The 20,984-nt window shown below is 32.3% G+C and overlaps 2 protein-coding genes across 5 annotated transcripts; one reads left to right on the top strand and one right to left on the bottom strand.

The window, feature by feature from the left end:
- The first annotated feature begins 439 nt into the window (after nucleotides 1-439).
- Nucleotides 440-5,050, top strand: LOC107411505 (protein NUCLEAR FUSION DEFECTIVE 6, mitochondrial). Of its 2 annotated transcripts, none has more exons than XM_025070567.3 (3): nucleotides 440-765; nucleotides 886-1,010; nucleotides 4,777-5,050. In XM_025070567.3, the coding sequence occupies exons 1-3, from the start codon at nucleotides 599-601 to the stop codon at nucleotides 4,782-4,784; spliced, it is 300 nt and encodes a 99-aa protein (XP_024926335.3). In that variant the 5' UTR covers nucleotides 440-598; the 3' UTR covers nucleotides 4,785-5,050. The 2 variants fall into 2 exon arrangements, with proteins under 2 accessions (XP_024926335.3, XP_048324149.2); XM_048468192.2 differs by lacking the exon at nucleotides 4,777-5,050 and adding an exon at nucleotides 2,571-2,787 and having other exon boundaries at nucleotides 441-765.
- A 595-nt stretch (nucleotides 5,051-5,645) lies between these two features.
- On the bottom strand, nucleotides 5,646-18,719 carry LOC107411504 (uncharacterized). Of its 3 annotated transcripts, XM_016019102.4 has the most exons (22): nucleotides 18,436-18,719; nucleotides 18,104-18,147; nucleotides 17,705-17,768; nucleotides 16,795-16,909; nucleotides 16,644-16,711; nucleotides 16,463-16,560; nucleotides 16,074-16,245; nucleotides 15,327-15,552; nucleotides 14,493-14,619; nucleotides 14,183-14,292; nucleotides 13,950-14,042; nucleotides 13,492-13,620; nucleotides 13,217-13,350; nucleotides 11,907-11,993; nucleotides 11,731-11,804; nucleotides 10,476-10,662; nucleotides 10,307-10,378; nucleotides 9,456-9,495; nucleotides 8,006-8,283; nucleotides 6,708-6,885; nucleotides 6,384-6,595; nucleotides 5,646-6,070 (listed from the first exon to the last, which is right to left on the bottom strand). In XM_016019102.4, the coding sequence occupies exons 1-22, from the start codon at nucleotides 18,490-18,492 to the stop codon at nucleotides 5,774-5,776; spliced, it is 2,862 nt and encodes a 953-aa protein (XP_015874588.3). In that variant the 5' UTR covers nucleotides 18,493-18,719; the 3' UTR covers nucleotides 5,646-5,773. The 3 variants fall into 3 exon arrangements, with proteins under 3 accessions (XP_015874588.3, XP_060667833.1, XP_060667834.1); XM_060811850.1 differs by lacking the exon at nucleotides 17,705-17,768; XM_060811851.1 differs by lacking the exons at nucleotides 16,644-16,711; nucleotides 18,104-18,147; nucleotides 18,436-18,719 and having other exon boundaries at nucleotides 17,705-17,738.
- Between the last annotated feature and the right edge of the window lie 2,265 nt (nucleotides 18,720-20,984).

The following is a 20,984-nucleotide window of genomic DNA, read 5'->3' as shown; positions in this document are numbered from 1 at the left end:
ATTCAAATTATTCTCCAACCAAGCAACCATTTTTCTTAAAAATTGCAATTGTTAAAAGGAACATAATCGATTCCTATTAATATATTAAAATTAAGCCAAAGAAACACACTAGGCTTTGTTCGTTTAGTCTGATTTATACTTTTGGATTAGATCTCATTAGATGATCGACCGATTTTATGAGTTTGATTACGTAACATATGCCCATCTATATATTCAATAATGTATTTGCGTCAATAATTTTGAAAAATAATTTTAATTTTTTTTAAAACTAATATATATAAATAAATAAGATATTTCATAATAATATCATAATATCTAAGCATCAAGCCAAAATTGTGATTTTACCCCAAAAAAAAAAAAAAAAAAAAGCCAAAATTGTGAAGGATTTAATAGGTGTTTTATTTTATTTGTTTATTTAGTTTTTCATTTTGAATTGATCGAACTATTAGGGTGTTGAATATGATGGGCGCGGATTCTCTAAAATCCCATAACCCCTAATAAAACCCAAAGCCACAACCATCGCGGCAATCCCCTGAACCCCCACAAAGCCGAAAACCTCCAACCCCAAAAACCATTACTACCAGCAACTCCAGCCACCATGACGTGCTTCTCCGCTGCCAGGTCCGTCATCAGATCCGCAAGGTCCCGTAGCGCCGTAGCTTCGAGGCTCATCAATGGAGGCAGATCCAAACCAGCACCTTCTTCTCCATTCCGCATCCCCAAACAAAACATGAACCAAAATCCCCTCTCTAATCGTACGTTTAGGTAACGCATCCTGAACGCAATTTCATTTCGTTATTCATCAATCGTTATGTATGACTTCGGATTGTGCTTAGTGTGTGTTTGTTAATGGCCGAATAAAAATAAAAAATAAAAAATAAAAAGGTTGCCTGTGGAGATGAGCTGCTGCTGCGTGGAATCGATGCTTCCTTATCACACCGCCACTGCCTCTGCGTTGCTCACTTCGATGCTCTCCATCTCTCGCCGCTCCTACGGTTGGACTCCTGAAGGTATTCCTCTCTTTCTTTTTTCTTGGAATTGAAATTGAGTTCAGTAATAATACTGCCATTTTTCTAGTTGTTTATATGGTCTATTAAGCTAGCTATTTAAATATGCCATTTTTCTTACAACATGGACACCTGAAATGTATCTGTTTGCACTTTCTCTGCTCCTAAATGGGGCGATATAAATTGTTGGGCAGAGTGTGTATGTGTGTGAGAGAGAGAGGCTCTGTACAGAGGGTGGCTTGGTAATTAAAGATATGGGAAGATGACTTTGTCATCCATTAGTTCAAACCTTCTGTACAGTAATCAGATTTTAAATATATATATATATATATATAATTGTGACTTGAGCATTAAGCTCAAATTAGATTTTAGACTAATTTAGACATGTCCATATATGTGTGTGTGTGTGTGTGTGTGTGTGTGTGTTTGTATATATGTATATGGGTTTGTAAATAATGTCATTTTGGAGATATTATTTCATCAGAAGAACAATGCTATAGTTTCAGAAATTTGGATAGTTTGTGTGGGCTTAATTGTTGTATACAGATGCTTTTGATATAGTAAGAGACTTAAAGCCAGTTTGGTAAGTTCATGCATGTTTTCCCTAGTCTTCATTCATAGAGCCTTAATATGAACAGAGGAGTATCTTGCATAGCAGGTGTTTGTTAGAATGTTAATGATATATGAACTGTTATTGAAATTCTAGTAGTTTTATTTTAGCTTTGTATTTATGATATGATAAGATGGCATGAATTTAAATCCCATATTTGTTGTTGAAAGTGGATGGACAATGGTGGTTTCATGGGCTAAAAGGACTTGTATGCCAATTCCACTTCCTCTGCATATAGCTGCAGTCTTTACTGCTCCAACTTCTAGCTGTAGCACCAGTTTATTCAGATTATATGGTCCCAGGAGATGTCTAATAGATATTGCTATTATCAGCCTCTGAGTTTCTAATTTAACTGTTGGTTCTTATATATTGTATGCAAGGTATTCTTGAATTTGGATTTGTATCTTTGAGTGTTGGAATGTATCTTTTGCTCAGTTCCCTTATTTATTTATTTTATTTTTTCGTTTGTCTGTTATTGAAATTAAATCAGGGTTCCTTAGTGGTTCATCATTTTTCATACCTGCTTCTAGGTTACCTTTTTTGTCAATGAATATGAAAAGTTACATTTAGAGGAAATATGTTGTTGGGACAAGTTAAGGGAAATCATGGTTTAAATGTACTAGATTGTGTGTCAAATGGTAACCATATTGTGGCTAAAATATGGTTGGCCCCATGATAAACTCCTTGGTACTTGTGAATATAAAAGACCTGAAGACATATGCTTATACAATTCTGAATGTCAACAATGTTGTTAGAGGAGAATTGTTGGGAAACATACCACCAATCAGTGCCTTTTGTATTAATCAAGTGAATTTCTTAATTAGTTCGACATCTTATTTGCATAAGGTGCACGTAAAGCTGTTAACTTTATGGGAATTCAAAAGTAAATTTTTTGGCTACATCTCTCTGTCTTGCACAATGAAAGAATGGATATGCCTTTTTTTCTTTTGTAGGGCAAGACAAGACTAGATGAGGATCAAGCATCAAATATGGAGAACTTGGATTTGTTTTTATTGTCCAACTGTTGAAAGTATTGGTAAATGTTCTCTTCAGTAGACTAGATGAGAGGATCATCTTTCTAGGGTTGATAATGTAACAGATGAAATGTAACAGATGAAATTTGTAGAAATTCTTAATCAATTAGTTATTTTTTCCATTTTTGAAACGAAATTGCATGTTTCTCCCATATCTGTTTATTGCTTGACTATTGGGCCAAGTATTTTCTTTCATAAGAAGCTGCTTCTTTGAGGAAGCACCAAAAATGAATGAACACCAAATGCCCAAAATTTGGTTTGACCTTGTTTTTAATTTTTTTTAATGGTATCTCTTGTGTGCATGATTCCTGCAATTTTTTATTAATTGCTTATGGATTGAATCTCTGATGACATTGTCTTCATATGAACCATGGACATCTTGACTGGTAATGAAGAAGTATAATGCAGAATTTTACCTGAACTTTAATTTTAATGTTCATTGTTACTCATGTCAGTATAGCCATATAAGGATAATATTGTTTTATGTACTTGCGCCCTAAAACCAAGGTGGTGAAAAACATTCCAGTTATTATAAAAGTAGAAAGGAGCTAAACTTGTATGTAGGCTTCCTCAATGGGTTTTATAATTGGTTGTAGGGTCAGATATTGAGGATCACTATTATGAATTGATGATTTTTTTTTTTTTTTTTAAATCAAGATTTGCTCTACAATTGCTATAAAATCTTTTGGTTTCATTGTGTTTAATCATTTGGAGAGTAAGTTTTCTCATAGTGGTTTATAAGAAAGTTGAATGTTCAGAAATTTATGCATTTATGTTGAAGATTAAATTACCCAATGCAAGTTTGGAATATTTCTTTAACTTAGAAGACCATGATACCTTGACTAGAAAGTTCGACACCATCTAACCATTAAATGGATGGCTCAAGTAGACACCATCTAACTGTTAAATGGATGGCTCAAGTTGTTTTTTGTTTTTATTTATTTATTTATTTATTTTTTTTAAGTAGTTGTTCTAGTTAACCTATTCATAATGTAATGACTTTCATGTTTACTTATGGGGCTTGCATCTTCCTATAGCTTTCATGTTATAGGTAATAAAGCATAGGAGCCTTAATTATATATTATTAAACATTATGTTACTCTGAAATTTTCAAATTTAGTAGGCTTTTTCAGGTTTCATATTCGAATGAACCCAAGCCAGTGCTTTGGATATTGTGAAATAGAAGTCTTCTATATACTGGAGATAATATGGTTCACATTAGATACATGATCGTATGGTATTCTGATGATTGGGAAGATTTAAGCAAAGTTACCATGCTATCTTTAAATCAATCTTGTTCCATCCAAATAATTATTAGGAAATGTTAGCAAAGAAAGTATGACTTGAGGTGAATGAGGATATGGGAGGGATTAGTGGCTGGACCTGGGAGGTGACAAAAATTTGGAAAGAGTGAGTTGATTTAGATTGTTTTGGTTAATGTGTACACATGTAAAGAAGAGTAGGCCTATGAAGGCTGAGAACAATGTGTCTAGATGGAAAGTTGTCACATTTTCAGTGATACTGAAAATAATTTATTAAAAGCAACCAAAATAGTTTGTTGTGAGTATGATAGTTTCTATATTTTGTACTTAGCAGCCTATATGTTTGTTGCTAATAATTGGCCGCTTTTCCTATCAAGTTTCATAGTTAATGGTTGTACTGGATTCTGTGTCCTACTGAGATATGCTTTTGGATATTTATGTCTTGCTTCCACTCTTGTATTCTGTCAAGGGCTTGGGACATTGAGGATGAACTAGGGATTAACAAGTTTCAATTTGTTGCCTCTTTGTTTCATTATTCTTCGTACTTTTTTTTTTTTTTTTTTTAAAGTTTTTGACTCTTGGTTGCTTTTTGTTTAGGGGTGTGATGATTGCTCATTAGCTGATTTCGGATTTTGGAGACTTTCCTTGTTGCCACCGTGTTTAATCCTTTAGAAGTTTCAGTTGTGGACACTTTTATAGTATTCAACTAGGGAGCAAGAATTGAGAATAATGTTCATTATATCGTCATGTTTTACTCTTAGTTGCACCTTATGAAGAAACAAAAAAATAAAATAAAAAAATAAAAAATAGTTGTACATTTTTAATAACCTTCATGAAATTTATTTGCTTTTCTTGCATTGTAGATGGATGATTGTTCCGTGCGGTTCATTGATCATTGATCGTAGTTTTGATGGATTTCAATCAAGTTTGTAAGACTTGCTGGAGGCATTACTTTTCTTTCTTTAACCCTCCTCACCTTTTGGTCTTTTCCTTGAGTTGTGGCATCGTTGAGTCTTTGAATTTAAAATTTCAATGTGGTGTTTCATATGCAAGCATTGAGGCCAGCCTATCTCATGATGGTTCAAATTATTTAAAATAGTTTCAAATACTAAATAAGAGTTATAATGTTGATTTTCATGATTTTTTCTTTTTTTCTTTTTTTTCTCTTGATTTTGCAAGTTCAGGATCACAGTTATCAACTCTTCCAAGATACACGTAGATTTTATGCCATCCAAGATACACGTAGATTTTGTGCTATCTTTTTTTGTCGTATTCCAGAGCGAAATTCTTTACCGGATTTCATGAAGTCCATGACAGTTGGTTTTCCTTTTTTAATCTTCTTGGTCTATGTAGGCATGTGTACTAAAATTAGAAAAATCATTCCATCGTTTGAAGGGACTAGTACACGAGTCCTTTGCCAACAAAATGAGTTAATGGCAAACACAAATTTAGACACTCAAATTCCGATCAAGTGAAAATCTTGTTTTACAAAACTTTGGTCGGAAATTGCAACAGGATAGAAATGTCTTTCCGCAATCCAAAAATGCTGATATCACCCTATACGTCACCCTAAATTCCACCTTGTCCAAGGGGAAATTTATGTATGGCTAAAAATAATAATTTATCAAGTAAAAAACTACTGTATAAAAAGTTAGCAAGTGCACCTCAAAATTTCAAATTTTCAAATTTTCAACAAGAAAATTAATTTATATAAAACGACAAATAAAAAAAATGTTAAGAACAGATTATATATAAGGTAATTCTACTTCAATATAAGATCTTTATACGGGGTCTTAGGCAACTAAAATGAAATTATGACAAAATATGAATATTAACTTTGTACACATGGTTTTTAAGAGATTAATCGCATGAGGTAATAGAGAGGGCTACTCTGAGGTCATTTGAGGTTCCACATATATACATTCTATATGTTTCTATTTCTTGTTGATGCACATTGGGAGTCCTGGATGCATAGTGATTGCCACTCACACTATCACGCATGGAAAATATTATCTCCCTCACTACCGGTTCATGGCCATTCAGAAGATTACCCATGCTTAAAACTTTCCTCCATGACTGGTTTGCAGTGGGAGGTGTAAACATGTTCGACACTACTGGTCTTTCATGAAACCTAACCTGCTGCTTCTTGTCAAACTCCTAGTTAAAAATTAGATTAAACATTTAGTCCAAGTTGTAGAAGATAATAGGTAATCCTACCTAAATGATGATCGTTGTGCATCAAAAAAGCCTGCAAAAATGAAGCGACTAGAGAGCATAGAACCACTATGATGAAATATCAAATCATTTTCAAATTCAATATTCTGAACCTGATAAATATAAATTTAGTATCAAAAAATTAAGTGATCTACCAAGGCCTAAAGATCAAGTATGTTCTATGGAAGACATGAAGTTTTCATATTCTTTACTCTTAACATTAAAGAGGGTAAATTGTAGATAAAAGTGATTTTACCTTTTGAACATTGTCATCTTTTGAGCGTGTTCCCATTCTCTGAAGATAAAAACTGAAGTAGTCACTAAAAATTGCTTCGGAGAGGCGTGGGGCTTGTAAGAACTTGCGATGAAGAGAAGCTGCAACAGTGAGTAACTTTTCAACATGTTCAAAAACACCACACAGCCGTCTAAGGTCTTCAATACTCTCACTCCCAGCAGATAAACTATTCACTGAACATGCACCAAAATTGTTAAATTAGAATTACACCTCCGAATAATTTGTACCTGATAGTAAATATAGATATAATAATATAATCACATATACATAAACCAAGAAACTAACCTCGCAGACGCTTTAATCCAGATGCCAAAGTAATGAAAAGTTGATCCATTTTGGTTGCCATTTGTTTAAATCCACCATAACTAGTCTTGTTCAAAGTCTCTGCTGATGCTCTGAAGGCAGTACAAATCATTTGCTCAAGCAGTTGATGTGGCCGTTGTGTTTCCAGGTAATGGAGTATCTATGGAAGTTCAAAAAGACATGACAACTTATAGTACACCAGTGAAACTCTGAAAGATCTGTAAACAAAGGAAAGCATCTCAAGCAATACAAATAATTGTGTATAGAGATCCTTCACTTCTTTCCAGATACATACAACTACTGTTGCTATTTTACTGACTGTTTTCTCAAGTACATAGGCAAATTGCCAGCAGCCTTTGAGCCAAATGGAATCCCCCTAGTAGTTCTTAAATTCCTTTATATATAAATAAATATATATATATATATATATATATGCACGCATGGCTGTGTAAATAAATATATGTATGCATGCATGGCTGTGTTTCCTTCTAACCAGTGTGAAGTTACATGAGAAAAATTTTGCTATAGTCCTAGATAGCTGATATGTTTGTATATAGCTTCTGTCCCTAATGACAAAAATGTTACAGAAATCACTGGGATGTTTTCTACAAGATTTCTAAGATAGTCCCATATCCCATGGCCAAGTTTTAACAGATCAGGCATAGAAGAACAACATTTGAAACTAATTTCATTTATCTTAAACGAGGACAAAGAAGGGCTTCCAATATTTAGGAACATGGTTTACAATTCATCCTTTGGTGGTAGCCTAAATGCAGTATGCTAGGGTTATCCTGATGAAGCAGAATTGGTCAATGTATTTCCTCAACCAATGAGAAGAACTAAAAGCCAGGAGCAGGTAGCATCATGCAGTAACTCCAATAAAGCACAAAATCATTCAGGCTATGCCATAAGCATTCTCTAAGAAATCTTAGCAAAGAGATCTCCCTGTAGCAAAAAAAAATTAAGGAGACTAGCTTCTTATGCCTAAATTCTGTTGGTCTGGGTTTTTCTATAAACAATATTTGTAGTACATAATTAAATGGCTATGTCAGAATATACAGACTGAAAAAGGTTTTAAAAAAATTAAAAGCGTGAGCTAGAAGAGCCCTTTTTTAATTGATTTGCTAACATTATCAGCAGAAAACTTTCACGTGCACCAATCATTTTTAATCTCATGGACCTTCCAAAGTGAAAAGCTCAGCAAGGCAATGTAGCTCTACACCAAAAATAAAAAGCAACATAAAGTACACAAGAAAAGTATAACACTTAAATAACCTTACTTTTTCTCCTTCTCTATTTGGATCCAGAAGTGGCTTCTGCTCAGAAACTGGCAAAGCAGATGCATCATTCCAAATCTTTCTCCACATATTTCCATTCTCAGACATTCTCTTTGAAAGATGTCCTCGGGGAGGCCAATTGTCTTTTGGCCTATCTGTTGAAGAACCTTTCGATGATCCAGTTTCTTCCATGTCATCATTCTCCCAATCACCAGGAGAATGCCACCGAATAAAATCTTCAAAAACAGCATCTGGATTTGCTGCTTTAAATGCTGACATGTCTGATTCAAAATTAAAAGTCCATCAATGATCAACATGGTGTGCTACTATAACAACAAAGTAGTATTCCTGTCAATACAATTGGACCAAGGAGAAACATGACTCAGAGGTTATAGTGATGATAGAGATGGTTATACAAAATGCCAGAGAAAGAACTTAGAACACTGAATAGTTTACTTTCAACAAGAAAATTACAAAGGAAGTTGTTTAGTTTGATATGTTTGGTTAGGTGAAGAAAGTGCCAAGATGCCAGAACCAGTGAAGGAAGTTTGTTTTGGGGTGGAGAGGGGTTGGAATGTTCACTTGAGCTTCTCCCGTCAACATTGTTTCTGAATATTGCTTGAGAGACAAATTTTTTTTCTTTTTACAAGGGGTTATAAAATATTATTTCAATTACTCAGTTGTCTCAAACTGGGAAAAGTTGTTTTGAGTTTTCAGATAGTTCAGTTACGAACTGCGATTCTAATTAAGGAAATAATCATCAGAGATGCAGCATATGGGCTTTATAAATAGGAAGAATTTATCTAAAAAACCCAACTAATTTTCTCTCCCTAGATCTTGTACAGGTGATCATAATTCTTTTTGGATAAAGGCTTAAAATCATCTGAGTCAAACCATTTCTAGTTGTTTTGGATTTTGTCTGGGAAAAGAAAAACATTCTCCAGTTGTATACCAAACATATTGTAAAAGACAACAAATGTGAGCAGGATTCTAGAACATTAAGCAACACCAACGTAAATAGATAGATTATAAGAAATCGGGTTGGACTGCTTTCATATTTGGAAAGGATGCAAAAGAAAAAGACGTCATGTTTGTTTTCTGAAAAAAAAAAAAAAACCAAAGGAGAAAAGGAAAACAAACTATTTCTGAGCATTCAGAGTCAATCAGATATGTCTGGATGCTGTCAAAATTCTTTTTAATATAACCAGACCACCAACATCTGAAGTGCAGTAACTTAGTACTACATATATCAAGGAAAGTAAGAAACTAAAACATCATTTGAATCAGTATGAGATAGGGAGCTCTGATTAGTTCTGCCAACATTGCGAAACTTTTCACAAACTTCATAAGCTGCTAGTTGACATTCTTCAGATAGGGCCTAAAATGCATGCGATGAAAAAAGGAAAATGTACAATTTCAGCTACTGATGACAGAATATAACCAAGCTAATTACCTGAAGATAAGACCTCTCTTTCCAACTGAGCAGAAAAGTTCTGCAAAAGATTGATAAAGAAGAAACCTTCATTAGTAACAATTTCTATAAAATTAACAAACATATGGTAGCTCATTGTCAAGAATTTTAATATCTAAATTTAACATCTAACATAACATAATTCTAGGAAATAAATGGCTTCTCTGATGCAGATACATACATATATATATATATATATATATAGATAGATAGATAGATATTGTTAGTTAAGTCATTAATTAGACACTAGATTCCAAGCAAGATGCTTATGAAACTAAATTACATTTCATTTGAAACATAAACTTCTATAAAACTAATTTGTCTATTCAATTTACAAGCCACTCTTGAAAATTCTCAAGGATCTGTCAAAAGATCCATCGACACTAATATTAACTTTCCCCATGCCCAAATTTCTTTGAACCAGCTAGGTCATCCATGTGTTTTGCATCATCTGGTTGGATCCAACAAGATGCTTGTTGTACACCATAACAATGTTGGCATTCTTATTATATTCATCCAAATATGCATTTCAATGAACATGGGAAAAGCGTCAACACTTAGCACCTGGATCTAGAGTAATAATAAACAAATCATTCGACTTTCAGACTCCTTAAATGCCTTATAATCTCCACAGTAACATTTCATAGAAAAAAAAAAAATTGCACTTAAACCAAGGATGTCAATCTCCTTTATTTGGTCACTGTCTACTGAATGTGATTTGTAGCTACATAAGAAGATATCCATAATAGTTGCAGGCAGAACTGTCTAAACAAACACCATATTATGAAACACTCAAGAGTTAAATAATTTGCCTAATAAGTTTTCCAGCTTACAAATGAATCACCAAATGCTTCAACAGCCTGGAGCCGTTCTTCATGCATGTCTTCTGTCATAAGTGGGGCATCCTACAATTATTAAGAGGAAAATATTTACTGTCATATTCTTAGGGGTTAGTGAAAGAAAAGTGTCACAGATGTCAACTTGTTATAATATTACAGAAACCTGTGTAAATGGTTTATGCATGCTCTGATATGACTTCAGAAGCTTCATAGTCCCTACAGTACCAGCTGAACCCCTTCTGGTACTATCCAAAGGCTTCAGATCAGTAGCCACAATAATGTCTTCAGGCTTAAAATTAAATCTTGATACAGTGCTTCCAGAACCTCGCAAATCATCTGGTGTTACAGGGCTGCTTAATGAGCAATAATGATGTTATCCATGATAATATGAAAAGTTGTTAGGTCAAATTTAAGCTGAAAAGAGAATTTTATCCTCCTAATACCTTATTCTAGACCTAAAAAATGGGTAACTTTTTGACAACAAATTGCAGTGCATAAAAGATAATAAGGTAAAAATAATATTTCATATTCCAATACTCCTTCATAATCATGATAGTCCATGTAGTTTCAAGTACTCTAAATAGCAAAATACTAATTATCTACAAGACAATAACTTGAAAATAAAAGATTGTATGTGGGAAATTTTATAAGTTATATACATAAAAAGAGAAATTAAAAAAAAAAGAAAAAAAGAAAAAAAAAAAGTCATGTAAATTAAACCACTTTGAGGGCACTTTCAACTATCTAAGGCCATGTACTTTAAGCCAACTTGAGGGTTTTGTATCAAAGAAATACTTTTGAAAGTTCAAGGGTAATTTTTATAAGGGTTTATAAAAATTATATTTTATCCTCAACAAAGTATACATGTTCAAATGGTTAAAACTAGGTAAAATTAAGCAACACTAGTGGGCATTTTTGTACTATTAAAATGCAGCAAAATTTTTGGCTTGCAATTATGCAACTCTCTTTTATTATAAGACCATGGAAGTTATTTATTTTTCACTTTATCTGAAATAAAGAGTCTATAACCATTTACAAGTATCAGAAGAAAGCAAGTTTCTGACAAATTAACAATCATGAACACCTATCTAAACATTGTAAAAGGGATAAAGAGCATAGTTGTTATAGCTTTATATGGAGTAACAAATACAAATAAGAATGAATGGTCAAATCGTTATTTTGTACCAATAAGAAAAGCCATCTGTTTCTCAATTGTCCAGGCTTTCGGCTCATTGATTTTTACTACTTAAATGGATTTATTGGCAAATTCAGATATACCCTAGCACAAAACTATCAAACTTTTATCAGCTAAACCCAAATAATTTTTTTTTATATAATAAGAGAAACAGAAAATCATTTAAAAAATGATTCAGTATTCAATTAAGAAAATCCAAGGAGATCTCACTTGCTTAGTTCACCTGTCACGTTTCCCTGTGAAGTCTTCACTAGGTGTTCCCAGAATTGATGGGTCCTCCATGTCTACGTCATCGTCCTGCATAGTCAATAAAGCATTTCAAGACAAAGACATACTATTGTCAAAAGAAACTTTACCCTAAAAGAACAACAATAAAGCAAACTAGAACACCACCATTACCTCAAGAGAAGAAGATTGATCATTGCTTCCAATACAATCTTGAAAGTCCTCATTCAACTGACACTTCCTCTCAATGCATATTGCAAGCTGAACAAAGAAGACACATAAACATTTTGTCATCTTTGCGTCATATATGCCACCAAAATGCATAGCAATAATCATAAATGACTGATTAACCACTCACATACCAAAATTTGTCCAATGACTGATATACGTCAAAAAGAATGAAAGAATATTTAGGATGCCAAACTTGACAACCAACACAGAATATTAATAAGAAGGGGAAAGATCTTGATTTCTTTTAGAAAATGCAACATCAAAGTCCAATAATGATAAAATTTGATTCAGAGATGGGAGTTCAAAAAATATCATTAAAAAAAAAAAAAAAAAAAAAAAGAACTGAAACCTCTTGATGATTTAAAACACAGATTTTCTCCACTAATATGAGACTTAGTTCTAGCAAGATATAGCAGGACACCGTCTTCTTGCACTTGATGATATTCAGGACTTGAAACATGCAAGTACCTCCTGACAAGCATGATTAATTCCTATTTTTGATTCATGAATGCATATGAATTTTAATCCTAAAAATCAGACAGCACATTATATTAAAAATATCTCAGAGGGCATGAATAACATGTAAAGCACTCACATCTAAACATAAATTATTAAAAAGATTAGTCCTACATGTGCATGTACTTTTTATTAGCTGGAGCATGACCAAATGTAGGCGCTAATCATTCTCAAGATGGACAACATTTCATAACACAACTTCTTAAAATCTCAGTGAGAAAAGAAAACAGTTCACAACAGATTTAAGAAAAATAAATAAGGATACAATTTATGCTGAACCAATATATTACAAACTAACACCACACCAGAGATCCATGATGTTGTCCCAGATAAAGATTACCAGCATCGACGCCATAAGGTGCTTTAATTGTAATTTTAAGACAGTGAATGCTAGAACTATTATTATACATGGGATTCAAGATATGATTCACTGATTAAGCACTCAAAAAAAAATTACATGAATTTATTCAAATAATGTAAGTGCACTGTCCAACATCATCATGTCATATCCACTTTCTCAAAGTTAAGTTAAAATTAGAAATATCAGGCAATTAATTCTATTTCCCAGTTGTATCTGCATATTGATGTGAATAATGGGAAAGTAACAAATTGTAAATTGAATCTGTCTCTGCTCAGCAATAAATCATAAACACAAAATAATGGCCGTGAGACCTGGCAAAAAAAATAAATTGAACAAATTCATGACAAAACAACTATATGGAAGTAAATTTTGGTACCATATGTAATTTCTGATGAATCAAACAGGTCGATAGATCAATTGAACCATTGACTGGCATTCGGGGTAATGGCTGCGACTCTTCCCAACACCAACGAACTTCTCGAACAAATTCTATCCAGAGTACAGCAATTGCTGATCACACATGATAAAAACCAAGATCGTCATAAAAGTGCAAATATACAAACGAAAAAACAAAAGAAACTGCATGCTATATCTTTTTTTTTTTTGGACAAGTTTATTTTCCCTGATAATACACCTATATTTCATACTTACCACGTATGTTGCAGTTACCAAACCAAAGAGAATGTAAACAAAATTGTGCAAAAAGGGATTCACGAGGAGCCCCTTTAATAGCTCGAGAAGTCTTATGCTCACTGTTAGAAAAATCCGGGAGTTGTACCCCTACAATAATAGTTCAAAATCAGCTTTAAGGTAGTAAAATGGTCCTTTTAAAATTCATGCAATGTTTGAAAAGTGAATATTTCTCCAGTTTTTTCAGAATTTGGAGACAGATCTTTCCACCAACTTCTAACACAAGAAAGCTGCACCTAAGAATCTACAGGGAGCATCCATAATTTTCACTTGATTGCATGTACTTATAGCATGTTTCACTGTGTGTGCATGATGTGTGTGTGTGTGTGTGTGTGTGTGTGTGTGTGTGAGAGAGAGAGAGAGAGAGAGAGAGAGAGAGAGAGAGATGTCTAAAGATGAGCTGCGGGGAGGGGAAGCACCCTCGTGAAATAGCTCTTTAAGCAAACGGTCAATAACTGTAGGTGGAGGTATAACTGCTGAGGACTTCAAATTATCAGAACCTGAGTTTTCAACTGCAATAAAACAGCAAGAAATAAACAAGGGGTCTCTTGAGCAATCATGCATCTCCAACTAATACGACCAAAATATACTTTTCATCAAATGTATGTCAATAAATAAAATGACATGTTGACAACATAGAACTAATTTAAACCTGACACAAAATCTTCCATAAATTGAGCATGGAAGGACATATCCAGTGCATCAATCAAAAGGCGCAACTGGGAAGCAAAACCAACTCTGTTTCCTCTAGAACCATCACTCCTGAGGGAAATATAATCATTTTTTGGTTTAGAACTTGACTGTAAAAAAAGATAATAACAAAAACCACATAGCAAAAGCAATGTAAGCAAAATGCAAACATGATATGCCTTGCAACCATCAAAAGCATACCTGCATATAAGCATAGGTTTTGATCTTAAATCACAAAATTATTGACTTTGCAGATGGAAAAATATGCTTACAAATTTGGAGAAAATTTCGGATATAACATCCACTTCTCAGCTTCATGGGGTGATGCATTTTCCAGTTCGGCCATCTCTAGGGAGCTTTCAACCATCTTTTCTGACCATGTGGCAACCAACTCAAATCCTAATGCAGTCAATGCATCCAAAAGAAAATTAGTTATCCCCCACATTTAATGGGCATAAAGCAAGAATGAAACTTAGGAAGCTTACATTAACCACAAGATATGGCAATTATTAGATCCCCTTAGAAAGAGATATGATTACATAGTTAGTGAATTACAAATAAATAAGATAATGCATGGTCCATATGCAGTCATTAAGCCATGAAGATAAAGTTTTTTCAGATGGGCATGCGATATTTGAATTTCTTCAAAAGGGCACAAATGTGACATAAAGGCAAGTTTGATTCATCGCATACATGCCCCAACACTGAAACAAGTGAAAAAATTGAAAATGAATTCTCAAACATAAAGCAGAAGTATGATGGAATTCTGCTATCATGGCTTTATTTTGGTCTTTATGGTTAGAAACAAGTGATAGGATTTCTGAAGATAGGAATCAAGATGTGAACATTTTATGGGTTTTAATCAAGTTTTGGGCTTCTTTACGGGCTGCTTCTTCAATGGAGTTTAGGGATATCCCAACATCATTAATCTTGTTGCACCGGAAGGATGAATTGTAGTTAATCACTGAGCTTTCTTTGAGGATTTATCATCCTCTTTAATTTTAAGTAATGTGTTTTTAATTAATAAATTTAAGTTTTCTATAATAAACAAATAGACAAATAAATATAGCAGTAATAAAAGAGAATTCTTTTCATCTACTTATTACCTTTTACAGGATCTTCTGCAGAATACCACTCGCTCCATGGACAATCATCATCCCATTGTGTTTTGTGGTGGGTATCGGCATCAGGATATCCTCCAGCTTGAGCAATATCAGCATCAACTCCTTCAACGTCATCATTATCATCGTCAAAGGGAAGGGTTTGGAAGGTTAACTTCATTTTAAAATGGACTTTGAAAAGATGCATCGATAAGTCCAACGTGGAGTAGGCCTTCAACATCAGATGAAACATTATTAGGTTGGGACAGAAAATTAGAATGTAATCCACAAGCCAACACAATTTCAGCACACTTTTAATAACAATACTTAAGCCATGGCACAAAATATATGTTGCAAGTACAGAGATCCAGACAACTTGACTACAGATCAAGACATATAATAATGTAAAAAATGTTACCTAAGTCTTTGATATGATTGAGAAAAATTATGTATATTTTGGCCTTATGAGGCCAAAAAAAAAAAGGGGAGGGGGGAGTCCTTTCCTTAAGGAACTAGTTTAAGCTCCTTACTTTTATTACCCAAAAAAAAAAACAAAGGTTTAAGCTCCTTGCTTTTCTACTTAATAGCTTTATCTAATGAGACCAGAACAGAGAACATCAAGAATAACACATGACAAATAATGTTATCAGCTTCAAAGTGTATAAATTCAATATAATGACAAAAACAAGAGCATATATATATTAAGCAATAATAATCATCATCACGAAATGAATAATTGTGATAAATTCTTACAAATTTAGAAATGAACAACTCGTATAATCCCTCCAAATGCATGAGTTTTACTGGAACTTGGCTACCAATATAATCTGCCTCAAATCTTCTAGTAAAAATGGTTCCCATATTTTGGATACCAATATATGCTTTCCGAGAAGGATCATGCACAGGAACAAATGCAGGCCACAAACTAGAAAGCAAATTCAAAAAGAGATTACAGTTCAGCATATATTACTCAATTTAACTTATAAAAATATTCAGAACCATTATTAAATATCTTTATAATTGAAGACTAGGAACCATATGTTGTATGGTCTAACACGAGATATTTAGTCATATAGTAAATATGCATTTGTCTTGACTTCACCAAAAGTTATATAGCAAGGGCTCCAAACTGAAAATCACACCTAGAACAATTTGATAAAGCAATTGCAACTGCACTTAACAACTTGCTAGCCTCTGGTGTATCAAGAACCACGCCACTTGCACTTTGAGGAGCAATTACCTGGTGATGGAAAGAAAATAAGTATTAAAATAATGAAGCACTACTGAGTGATATACAAAGTGAGAGGTGTAATTAAAACATACTAAAAACTCTTTGACCCCAAAACACAATTGCAAATCATGTGATGTGGAATTCCAGTCCACAACCTTAGCTGAAAAAGAGAATGCAAATATATTACTCTCCAATCCAAACCAAGTTATTAATAAAAAAAATTTCACAGAAGTACTGGCATACCATCATTGTTGGTTTTAAAGTAGTATTCTATGCAATAACTTTTAGTGACATCCTTCAACTCAGATTTGACTTTAAATAAATCTGTTGAAAATTCCACCTGAACTGCATGCTTTTCCTACAACCAAAGGTTTGGACATCGATTCAGGGTCAATTATATTGATGAAAATAAATGACAAGCTCTATCACCTGCCTCTTTAATGGAAAATTTCTTTCTTTCTTTTTTTTTTTTTTTTTTTTTTTTGGTTTTGGTAAGGGCATTGAACGTCATAGAGAAGTCATCCAACAAAAATGAAGCACAATATAACACTTGACAACACTCAAGAAACATTAAAACAACAAGAATAACAATGCATAAATATAAAAACATACACCTACAGCTAAAATATTAATGCAAAATAAAAATAAAAAAACAAAATATAAACAGAAGTCATTATATGAATAAATAAAATGAGGACTTTAGCACCTGCACTTACCTTGATAACTGAAGTTACTTATAGCACCTTCACTCAAAATGATCAAAATATTTTTTAAGTAATGTCAATAAAGGATCTGTCTATATTCAAATCTCTAAGAATCAATTAATCCTAGAAATACTTTGATTGAATCTTTAGACAATTTAACAATTAAAATAGTAATAGAAAATTATTTGAGGAATACACATATACATATAAATACATAAGCATATCATATGTTATTTTATATCTTGGTCACAACGTACTTTGTGTACTAATTTGATCAAAACCCTAGGGCCGAGTAAATAAGTAGTACTACTGCCAATGAAAACAATTAGTAAAAAAACAAAAAGCATCTGTGCAAATAAGTCCTTTGCAGAACACACCAGGCAACATGGTGAAAGAACCTTCACAGGACAAAAATTTGATTGACAAAACATTCTTCAAATCAAACATACCAACAAATTCTTTGGTCCATCAGCCATCCACTGCCGACAAACTGCCTCTATCTCAGAGATGAACCTAACAAATTATATAAAATTAAAATAATCAAAATGTTCCATACTTTAGTTACATGGTGCAAAACATAACAACTTCAGAAATTTATACCTGCATAAGCGCGCGCACACACACACATATTATATACATATATATATATATATATAGCAAATCATCAGAACAACCTAGGATTTGCTTTATAGCCCTTATAGATTTGATTTTTGAAAGATGAGGACCAATCCAATTCTCTCTCATTTTAAAACTTTAATTCAATTTTAAGCGAGACTCATTATACATAATCCATAAACACATAAAATGAATTACAAATGCATATAGAATACGTTTGTATACAAAAGTACCTTTCCCATGAAGAAGCAAGAGTAAAATCATCGAAATGCTCAAGCTGCAGAACAGACACCATTTTTAATATCAGCGTTTCATATAAGGATACATAACTGCGATTCTTTTTGCCCTAAATGCCTTTGCAAACGCAATTCTAAGTGATTTTGAATCCATTACATAAACTATAAGAGAGAAAAGGTATAAACTACTGCAATGGAGTCGGATATTGAATTTGAAGACAAAAATAATTTTGTAAATCATTTAAAAAAAAAATCGAAAATTTTATCAAATTTTAAATTAAATAGTAAAAATGAAAAAGGAAAATGATGGAGGGGAAAAAAAAAAAAACCTCTTCTTCTAGCGCTTCATCTTCTCCATCAGATTCGATTTTGCTTGAGGAAGCCATGAAAGATCTGAGAAACTCGTAAGTAACCGAAAATGCGTATCTTTTAGATTGAATATACGGCACGATCTATGTACCGTATTTTGATTTTTTTTTTTTTTCTTTTTTTGTTTTATTTTTTTTTTTTTTAAATTGGAAAACAAAAAAATTACACTGATATTGAGAATCTGAGATCTATCTGCTCTGGGAAAATGGTGGAAAGAGTTTTTCCTGCTTTTACAGTGTCCGTTACTCCGGTGACTTTTTTGATTGAGAAATCATTTTATGCAAATTGTAATTACCACCACAAAGGTTTTACGTAATTAAACAATCAGTCTCTAGTCGTTTTAAAATTGCTATATTGTCCCTTACATTGCATTATTTTTTTATTTTACCTATTAAAATAACAAAAAGTTGATTTTTCAAGCCTAATTCGGAAAAATAAAGTGATTAACATAATAATGCAAAATGATAATCAGTGACCAAGCCATTACTTGGTTGAGAAAGGTCTCAAAGTCCGAATCTCCCACTTTAATTTCACAAAAAAGCAGTTATAATTAAAATAACGTCGTCGACCCTTGATAATTATTTTTATTGCATAGTTTACGCTAGTTTCTAAAAAAAATATTAAACATGCTCTCCATAATATATATCTTTTGACTATTTAATATTCTGCATGATTATATGAAAATAACACATAATTATTTTGTTAAATATGGCTAGTAATTTGTTATTAAAAAAATACATGGCTACTATTTATAACAATCTAGGAAGGGAAGATTTTCATCAAGTTAATATTTAAACTAGCTTGATGTGTATTTGTAATTGTTTTAAAAGAAATGCTAGTTGCACTTCATAAAGTTCTTTATGCAGTCCCATAATTTTTGAATTTTCAAAATGCCCTTATTTAATGTGTTTACAATATTACAAACTGCAAAACAAGTTATCCTCGTTAAAAAGCTTATGAACAGGCTTAATTGGCAATTATGTTGTAATGCATAAGTTTTAAATAGAATAGTTGACAGTATTGTAAATGAAAGCTTATTTGAGAATTGTAGTTTTCTTTTTCAAGGATCTAGTTCAGATTTCGTTCTTTCAAATTTTTAAGAAATTGCTTTCTCTAATCTTTTAGGAATTTGTTAGCTTGCATCTTTTGAATTTTTTTTTGCTTTAAACAGCATTCTTATTCATTAAAAAAGAAAAAAATAAATAACAAAAACAACAATTCCCATGTCATGATTACCTATTCTTGCGATAAAAATATTTTGCTTTGCCAATTCTATATAAATACTCCTCTTAATCTGATTCCATGGGAAATATTTATCAAATCAAATATGTGAATCCACGTTTCAAGAACATCCAAATCATTTTTTATTTATTTTTAATAAAAATTCTATTCATATTTTGCAATTGAAAATTGGGTTTGCTCACTTTCTAATTTTATACATGTTTCTGGAATATTAGGGAGGAAAATGACCCATTTTTGCTATTTCAAGGAGACGGAAAGATTAATCCAAGGGTGGGGAGAAGATTTTGGGGTTTTATTTTTGGTCTTTTTTTGTTATTTCAAGGAGAATGAATGGATTTATAAGGTTGGGGAGAAGAGTTTCAGCTCTGTAGGGTCTTCTAGATCACTCGATTTTCTTCCTTCTACTTTTGTTCGCCTTGAGGTAATTTACTTTTGCTTCTGCTTTTGAAACATCCCAACTTTGAGGTCAAAACATAAGAATGAACTATTGTAAAGAGAAACCATGGGATGGAATAAAGGCAGAAGCAAGAGGGTTTCTTTTTTCATTTAATTAATTATGGATATTTTAGTCATTTACATATTCATGGAACTGTATACATTTTTTTTTTTGTTTTTTTTGTTTTTTACATTGTAAAAAGAATTAATCTTGTTTTAAATGAGATTAAGTCAGTATATTTACTCATCCCTATACATATCTAAAAGATCGTAAAAAAGACTAATTTTGTTTTAAATGAGATTAATTCAGTATACTTACTCATCCCTATACATATTTAAAAGATCGTACGCTTAAAATATTTAAAAAGATAAAAAATTATTATAAATGATAAAAAAAAGTTTGATTGAATATAATGAAATCAACATAAAACAACCCTCTTAACATTTCCATTGATCAATATTTTATTATCAATTAAATTCAATCATATATTTTAATAAATGAATTTGTTGAAATCAAACATAAACAATTTATAAATCTTTATTTATAAACTAATTTATTCTATTCTATTTTACTTTTTTGTTGGACAATGTGTGAGATTAATTTTGTTGAAATTGTTAACTAATATTTTTTCATATTGAGAATGAAAGATTTAAACTTAGATTAAACCTTGGGCTAATTTGATGTATTATATTAAGATGGACAATCTCTGCGAGGAGGTTTCAATTTGTACTCGTAATAAATGTATGACAATCCATAATATATTGCATTTTATAATAAATTCGCTTCATATGATAAACCGATTATTCCTATACCAATTTTCAATTCATCAAC

The sequence above is a fragment of the Ziziphus jujuba genome, chromosome 10 (genome assembly GCF_031755915.1).
Source record: "Ziziphus jujuba cultivar Dongzao chromosome 10, ASM3175591v1".
Lineage (NCBI taxonomy): Eukaryota > Viridiplantae > Streptophyta > Magnoliopsida > Rosales > Rhamnaceae > Ziziphus > Ziziphus jujuba.
Note: the sequence above shows the minus strand (reverse complement) of the source record. Positions and strands in the feature narration are given on the sequence as shown.